At 36.5% G+C, this 8,881-nt stretch overlaps 2 protein-coding genes across 2 annotated transcripts; one reads left to right on the top strand and one right to left on the bottom strand.

The window, feature by feature from the left end:
- Window positions 1–200: 200 nt before the first annotated feature.
- Window positions 201–4,583, bottom strand: LOC120081487 (ran guanine nucleotide release factor, putative (Mog1/PsbP/DUF1795-like photosystem II reaction center PsbP family protein)). The gene is made up of 8 exons (XM_039036422.2): window positions 4,173–4,583; window positions 3,950–4,047; window positions 3,802–3,837; window positions 3,536–3,673; window positions 3,071–3,157; window positions 2,154–2,201; window positions 1,993–2,069; window positions 201–791 (listed from the first exon to the last, which is right to left on the bottom strand). The coding sequence occupies exons 2-8, from the start codon at window positions 4,022–4,024 to the stop codon at window positions 644–646; spliced, it is 609 nt and encodes a 202-aa protein (XP_038892350.1). The 5' UTR covers window positions 4,025–4,047; window positions 4,173–4,583; the 3' UTR covers window positions 201–643.
- Window positions 4,584–4,945: 362 nt separating this feature from the next.
- SBH2 (sphingoid base hydroxylase 2) lies at window positions 4,946–7,951 on the top strand. The gene is made up of 2 exons (XM_039036421.2): window positions 4,946–5,202; window positions 7,121–7,951. The coding sequence occupies exons 1-2, from the start codon at window positions 4,981–4,983 to the stop codon at window positions 7,658–7,660; spliced, it is 762 nt and encodes a 253-aa protein (XP_038892349.1). The 5' UTR covers window positions 4,946–4,980; the 3' UTR covers window positions 7,661–7,951.
- The last annotated feature ends 930 nt before the right edge of the window (window positions 7,952–8,881 follow it).

The raw sequence follows: 8,881 nt of genomic DNA, 5'->3' as shown, positions 1-8,881 counted from the left end.
AGTCTAATGGAGAGAGGAGAGAGAGGAAAGAAGAGATAGAGATATTAAAATATACTACTTTTTCTTTTCAAGTCATCTTTCCACATAAGCCATTCATTAAATTTTTTATTTCAATTTAATCAATTTATTTGTGGATGGATTTTTAAACCCTATTCTTAAAACCTTATAGACTAAAATGACTAATTTGAAACATTAGCAACTAAATTCGGAATAATATATATATATATATATATATATATATTCAAGAAAAAGGTCACCGTTGCATGTGTGAAAACACAAAGTAGCTACATGATATGGCCAGTCAGTCATTGGTTTAATATTCAAACCTTTTGTTTGCCACGTGATTGACTGATACAGAAATATGGGGTCCTACTACAAACAGCTAATGCTTGTTCTATTTTGTCCACCTTAAAGGGGTTGCCGCTATTCACATTTGCTACTTCTTATCTTCAACTTCCCATAAAGTAAAATAAAAAACCAACAACAATGACAGCCCTAAAACCTCTACAAACAATTTCCACACTGAAGAGAGCAGCAGGAACATTCCCAATGTAACATATCAGACTCACCTTAGCTAGCTAGCTACTTTTAACATCCAAATGAAATAAGAATTCACGATGAAACTATCTCCTCTTTAAAATGATTAGGCAGATGTGCCGAAAAGGCTCCAGTCGTAGACTTTAAAGCTGGAAACTGCGAGTTTGAATACTTCAGCCATTGGCATGCATCCGGATTGTGAGGCAGGAGTGGCCAAACCAGAGCCAACTGAACTAGCACTTTCGCTCAAAGGACTGCAACCACAACAATGTAGCAAAATTACAGGTATTCGAATTGTACGTGATAGGTGCAAGAAAAATATGCTATGCTAGCTGCACGAATGAATTCTATTTGGGTTGTGATTTGTGAAGAGGTAAGAAAATGGGCTTTGCTTCAGACAGGGCCAGTTATAAAAAGGTAACGAAGCCAAGTTGGCCAACTAAAATGGATGGTTCTGCTTGGTCCCTCAACACCCTACAATTCTATACAATGATTGAAACAGTTGACCATCCTCTCGGGATCCATCTCAATATGCATTTTCTCGAGTTTCTCAGAATCATGTATTCTTGTGCCAGACCTTAACAGTTCAATCTGGCTATTAGCCTTGGTTGTAAAGGAAGTCAATCAACAGTGTACTAATCTTAAATTTCAAATTAAAGACTCGCAAAAAAATTCAAACTAGATAAGTAAAATTCCCCAAATGCTTCATGTACAAGAAGGAAAACAGAGGGTAATTAGCTATTTAGCTTTCAAGTTAGTTATGCATCCGGTAGGCATCTTTTGTAGCGAAGGCAGTGGACCCTATTACGGGGCTGTACATGTAGAGTGATATAAATAGTGTGGATTATGCATGCAAGTAGACTGTATGAAGAGAGCTAGCAATTTCAAATGTTTGTTCATATTTCGCAGACAGAGGCCAGTGGCAAGAAGGAGAATGATAGCATATCCCCTACATTGGTATGGTCCCAATCCCATATTTAAGAGAGTTGGTAAGGTTCCCTATCACTAGGGGTTTCCTGACACAACTACTATTTTATGTTTCACAGTTGAGGTTGGCCAAACTGAAAGTGTGGGCTACGGGTAGCGATAGCCTGATAGGATTAAGTCTAAGTTCCCATACGCTTCAATACACGAAGAAAAAACATGAGGACCACGTCATATTTATCGTATCATGGAGGGTATCTTTCATTTTTTTAAGACTAGAGACACATTCTATTGAATGAATGAAATAGGGAAAGCCCCAACACCTATAGGTGTCTTTCCAATGGGAAAGTAAATGGGTATCTTTTGTAGTGAGGGGAATGTGACACCCCAATTAAGTTTGTCAAGGGACTGTGTGGAGTGGTGATGTAAATAGTACGAACTATGCATCTAAGCAGAGACTAATTTAACTAATTATTTCACTTCAAATTCTACTAATTGTTTGTTTCCTTTTATTTGAGAGTAATTACTTACTTTATGACAATGGGTTCATAAGCAGAGATTAGCACATCTGTACCAACTCCTTTCAGACGAAGATTCGCCAAATAAACCTGCATAAAGTAATAAACAGATTTACCTTATAAAGCATTGGGAACCATCAAAGCACAAGGGTAAAGAAAATTAAGAGAGGTTACCCTGACAATATTTTGAGCTTCTCTTCCTTGCCGGCCCTTTGAAATTGACTACATGGACAGAAACAAGACCCATTGAATAAGAAGGGAAGAAAGGGCGTGATAAAGTCATGGAGATTTGTAACCATAACAACTGCTAACAATTGAGCAGGAAAACTGGAAAGAAGTTCAAGGAAATGTGGAATGCAACGAAGTTCAATTGATATCTGATGACCCTCATAAGCAAAATAACAACAAAGTTTTGACAAGCCTAGTATCTCTAGCAGATACATACCACCCAACAAATTTAAACCAAAAGAACTACGAAAGATATAATATAAAGTAGAAACAATGAAATTAACAGTAATGCTGGCATCACCTTGAGCATGACAAATAAAGACAATTTTAAGTGAAAGAGTAGTACCGTGCCACGTGATCCTTCTGTTAGTACGCTATAATTATTTATTTTATAATTATAACAGAGGCATGTAATTCTCAATGTGTTACATTCCACAAGTGAGCTAAAGAGAATGGAGATTCCAGAGGGAGTTTTCTTTTCTTTTTGTGTGTGTGTGTGTGCGGGGGGGTGAAATCCCTTATTGAAGCTTAGTTTGATTATTAACTGTTATCCTCTTCTTCTTCCCTCTACTTCTAGTCTTTCATCTTGTTTATGAGATATGTTGTCAGCTGAACAGTTCAAATATTGTGATTCACACAATGCATATAAAAACAGAAGAAACTAACTCGGAAGTAGCTAACCCAAGACATACAGAAAGGCCAAATTTATAAAATTACCGCAAATTCTAAGTAACATGACATCTCTAATTTGATAGCTAATGGTTGGAGTTGAAGGCCATGATAAACAATAACTACTACCTGGCATGCAAATTTTACAGATAGAACTCAACAGGAAGTAAAATGAGTATTATTATGACACATACCATTTGGCCAACGGCAGTTGTAACTACAGAAGGTATATTACCATAACATAGTCCAGGTGCCTCGATCACCCCGGATTGCTCAATCACCTGGAGAAGTATTGCAAGTAAAATAGACCATATGATTCCACGAAATTACATAATATCAAGAGCTCAAGTTCAGAGTATCATTAGATATCTGATGGTATGCATGCAAGAAGAGACGATATATACAAAGAAACGAAACAATGAAGCAAACATTTATTTATAGATAAAAACTAATTGGATTCACGAAAGCGTCAAAGCAATTCTCCAGTGGGACAGAAGGCAAAATAGTAACAAAAGATGACTGTGCTTTGAGTCAAAACACAAGCGAACCCATCTCACATTGTTGCTTACTAGTTAATACTTGGATGTTAAACCAACAGCAGACAGAGCAGGCAGTAAGCAAGAGGAGAGGAAAATATAATAAAGTAAAAGTAAGATTACCACGCTTCCTTCAGCATCCTGCTCAGTGGCAAGGTCTTGAAGGAACCAAACAGCACTTCCATTGTCACAAACATCATGCTTAAAATCTAAAAGCTCAAAGATCAAGCTTTCATCCCGAGATGGATCCACAAACACTTCCTTTGAACCCACCACAAACATATTTAAATAAGAAAGAAAAAAAAAACTTTAGTAATTTTGCATACTCCGTGGCTTTTAATATAAAATAACCTTAACTATCTTCATAGAAACATCAAAAGCCTACCAACCTGATGATCAGGGACTTGCCGGATGTTGCTCACGTCCTACAGTTACAACAATCACGAGTTAAATATATAAATTTCATGAATAAAATAAAGACAAGAAAGTGATACAGCAAAAGGGAAACAGACAGAATTGTAATTAAAGAAGACAAACCTGGAATCTAAGAGGGAATGTGCTAACTATAGCCCCCCCGAACAAACCACGCTCTGAACAGAAATCTGCCGGCATTTTAACGAAAACCCAAATACCTCCTACAGGATTGGAAGGAGATAACGAAGATTGTTTTGAAAAAGTTGTGACACAACGTTGGAATAATGGGAAAAACAATCAAACCGAAAACAAATATTCTTGTTTACAAAGGAATTAAAAATTGTACCTTTGTGTCGACTGTCGAGCGAAACTTCACCGTAGCTGTGGAAGTTTCGAAAGGCCGCGACCGGTTTATATAGGAGACCCCAGCAAGTGCGTCCATTCAACGCATACCGCCACGTTTGCTTTCGAACAACGCTTTCAGACCAAATCGGGAAATAACCCGGTCCGAACCGATAGTTTGTGAAAACCAGAAGCGACTGAACCGTTAACCGGTTCACTGACGGAATATGAGCTATTTAAATAAGTGGTTCGGTTCGGTTCGGTTCGATTCGAGGTATTAATCTGAAGCATTCAATCACAGCCCTTGATCAGTCTGGGCCTCTTTTTGGCTCTTTGAAAGATTGCCACGTGTATGAACTCCGAATCGAACCTTTTCTCCTCCACGACGACATTTTCATCGTTGGAAAGGAATAATTAATATTTTTTAAAAAAAATAAAAAAAACGACGTAGTTTGATTCTTCTCGATCTCCATCCTCTCTCTTCCATGATTCGTACCACTTCCACAGATTTTTCTTTGTTTTTTCTGTAAACCCTAGCTCGAATCCTTTTCATTTTCCCCTTCCTTCGTTGATTTTGGGTGTTGTTTGTTTCATTTCTTTCCCTTCTTGTGGGAAGGCAAGTGTGGGAAGGCTATCCCTTATTCTCTATTCTCCTTTCCCATCATAGGAGTTGGATTTGGGATTCCCTTCCTGCTCTTTCTTTACCTGCCGGAAAACTGTACGGGGAGCTGAGATTTGGGTTTTTGGTTCCTAATGCAATTCCGGCTGCTTTTGGGCTTTCGTATTTGATTGGTTCTACGTCCTTTTCCAAGATGGGTTCTGTAATCTCTGATCAAATTTTGGGAACTTTTGTACCAATTCTGGTTTATTGGCTATATTCTGGGTTTTATATTCTTCTTGGCTCATTTGAGAACTACCGGTTGCACTCCAAGAAAGATGAGCAGGAGAAGAACTTAGTGTCCAAAAGCACTGTGGTTAGAGGCGTTTTCCTTCAACAGACTATTCAAGCAGTCGTTGCAATCCTTTTGTTTAAGGTATGCATTGCATAATGTCCATTCAAGTTCATTTAATTTCTATTTGTATGTGCTTTTCATCCGACTTTGTAACTTTGTCGAGACCATTGTATAAAGTCAAGGATCAAATATCAATAGGGTATTAATAGTTGAAAGAGGTGGCACTGAGTTATACGGAAAATGTAACAATCTCTTGCGAAATTTACTTCTCCCCGGTCCCCCACTTGCTTGTAGTTCTCATGGGTTTGTGGACACTAGATTTCGAAGCATTAAGACTGGACTATTTTTGTTGAGAAGTAATTGTACTAGTGATTAGCACTACGGAATTTATTGCTGGTCTGTGTTTTGATTAGTTCTTGTTACACTTTACGAGCTATATTACCTGCATCAGTTGTGGAGGGTTGGACCTGGGTACTTCCTAGTCTTGCAGACCAAGATTGATCGATATATTATTTTCTGAAAACTCTTTTAGATAGTTCTGAATCATTTACTTCACCAGGTTAGGTCACTTTCCACGAAAATATTTCATCCATGATTCTTGAACTACTCTAGTTGAAAATTTTTATCTCCCCTCCAAAAGAAAGAAAGAATAGAAGCAAAAGAAAAAGGAGCATTCCAAAATCTCATACTGTACTTTAATTTTGATTAGTTAGTCATATGAATAAGCATTTTCTATTGAAAGAGCTTGTCTGACCAGTGGTTTCTTAGGAAACTTTTGTGTAATATTTCTGTGGTGTGTGCATCTCAAAGCAAAACTCAATCCGTGAGCTGTATAAAACTGTAGAATAAAGAGAAAATCTGGGAGAGAAATATGGAATTCAATATTTTTCCATTGATTACACTATAGGGGTGCTGGCATACATAAAAGAAAACCTAAAGGGGGGAATAGGTCACCAACTGTCAGCAGGTCATTGGTAGAGATAAAATATGAATTTCAAACAAAAATGAGAAAAAGTAAAACTGATTACAGCAAGTAAATGAAGATTTAACCGATACATAATTATGCTTTAACAAGCTGTCTCATGATGGATGTCACCAAATTGACTACTTACAACTAGCGGTTGATGGTGCATAAGTTTTGATCTCTTTCCCCCATATGTCTTGGAATTTAGGTGGTTGAGGGAAAGGAAGGAAGCTAGTTGAAAGTAGAAGAAATAATTTAAAATTTTTTATCCTGTTTGGATAGATATCATTTTAGCAGAGACACTGTTAGTCTAGGTTGATAGACTTGTGGTCTTTTGTGCACCTTTTATTTCATCGCCGGTCTACATCCGAGATTACTCAGCTGTGTTTCAATTCTAACCTTCCACATCAAGAGCATCTTCTTATGGGTTTTGCCGTCCTTGAATATTAGTTTCTAAAGTGTAGCATCTTGGCCCACATTTCTTAAATACACGTGTCTCTATGGTACAACCCACCAGAACACTATCAGATTGACTTACTCTACAGTCCTTTTCAGTGTCTGATTTCTTTCTCATATATTTGTTTTCTCACTGAGTACTGGCTGTAAATGTCCTTTAGCCATTCTTCAATATGATTAAGAAACAGAAATTGGTTTGTTGTGTTGAAGTCAGTTTCTGTGAGATGGAAAACCTACGCATTCCTGAAAATGAAGGAATTGAAGAGCTTACTTGTAAGGGGCCAAAATTGCAATGTTATATCAGTTGAGCATTTGTCTGAAGATCCTGCAATTAATTTCAGATATGCTGGATCTAATCATTTTTCCTTGCATGCTGAACATTACTTGGTCAATTCATTTACCAGTCTGGCAGTCTGCATCTAATGTAATTGACGTGTAATTTATTCACTAAAATTTAGCAAGTCATAATGTGGCTAATGTTTGGACTTCTCTTTATTTTTCACGGTGTATTTTCTACAGCTGAGTGGATTTGACATAGATCATTGCCTTTTGCTGATTTGTTCTTAACTTATCATGTAGGTGACTGAAAATGATGGGGAGGTTGCTGCAGGTTCAAAATCTTGGCTAACAATCGTAGTTCAGTTTATTGTTGCGATGCTGGTGTTGGACACTTGGCAGTATTTTATTCACAGATACATGCATCAGAACAAGTTTCTATACAAGCACGTCCATTCCCAGCATCACCGTTTGGTTGTACCTTATGCATTTGGAGCTTTATACAATCATCCGTTGGAGGGTCTTCTCCTTGACACAATTGGTGGGGCTTTATCTTTTCTCGTTTCTGGGATGTCACCTCGAGTTTCCATCTTTTTCTTTTCCTTTGCCACCATCAAAACAGTGGATGACCATTGTGGATTATGGCTTCCTGGGAACCTTTTCCATGTGTTCTTCAGAAACAATTCTGCATATCATGATGTCCATCACCAGCTATATGGCAGTAAGTATAACTTTTCGCAGCCATTTTTTGTTACATGGGATAGAATATTTGGCACCTATATGCCTTACTCATTAGAGAAGAGAGCAGGGGGTGGTTTCGAAGCACGAGTTAAGGAAGATTAGTTGTTCCATAGCAATCATATATTATTTGTCCCAGTGTTAATTTTTTTCTCCCTGTTAGCCAGCCACCATACTGCTAAATTTGTATCATACGCCTATTCTTGTGTCTTACACTTTTGTTACTATCATTTTCTCGAAGTTCCATAGCTGAATCATGTTGTGATTTGAAGAACCCTTTTCCTTTTCCTTGTACCTACTCCTTGTGAACAGAGAACCCCTTTGATTTTTTTTTTCTTTCGGATTGGGGTTAACCAGTACTTAATGACATTCTGAAGTATATCTTCCTTCTGCTAATATAGATTGCTTTGATCTTGTAAAGAAGCAAATCTAGGCCAAACATGGTTTGGGGCATGAGCGATTTTCATTTCTAAAATTTGGCACTTGGGAAAGAATTTTCATTGCATGTAGATAGTACAGGCTCATCTATTTAGTTCACATGGTATGATTAGTAGATATTGTTTTTAAATAAAGACATCAGTGAACGATATAATTTATAAATTAATCAAGACCTATAATATATTAATGTACTATATTAGGACCCACTTGCTTCATTGAGGCTAAGCATAGGAGCAGGTAAAGTTTGGCTACAACTGTCGGTCAAACATTAGATTAGACAGCTTGACTTTAGCTGCTGCCAGTTATTAATAGCAGGAATAATACTTTGGTGTCTCATGTCTCTGTCTGATCTGTAATTTGCAATGCCCATTAACGTTCTTCACAATCTCTCCACATTTTTTTTTTCTGTTTTGAAATAATACCTTTTGGTTTAAGGTTTTGGGCCTAGTTTTCATTTGTTTTTTTGGTTTCAAAATGTTACACTTTTGTTCTTGAATTTTAGATTTAATTTCGATTTGGTTTCTAGGTTTTAAAATATTATGTTTTTATTTTTTAATTTTGTTTCAATTTAATCTCTTGAACTTTAAGATTCACACTTTCAATCTTAATTTTTTTTTTTAAATTAAATATTCATTTTTGGTTCTTGATATTAATGACTATTAATTTATTTAAAGGAATTAAATTAATTATAATTAAAAATAATGTTTCATTATGGTTAAATTATAATTAAAATTTAACGTCAAAGTATCAAAGTGGGTTTAATAAAAACTCAGGACAAAAGTTTAAAATACTGAAATGGATCGAAATTGAACTCAATATGCAAGGATAAAAACTTACCAATTTTGTTGTGACTAAATGAAAACTCAAAATTTAGAGATAAAAGTAACC

Source organism: Benincasa hispida, chromosome 7 (genome assembly GCF_027475165.1).
Source record: "Benincasa hispida cultivar pf3 chromosome 7, pf3_genome.v1.1, whole genome shotgun sequence".
In the NCBI taxonomy this organism is placed as follows: domain Eukaryota; kingdom Viridiplantae; phylum Streptophyta; class Magnoliopsida; order Cucurbitales; family Cucurbitaceae; genus Benincasa; species Benincasa hispida.
This window is presented reverse-complemented; position numbering and strand designations above follow the sequence as displayed.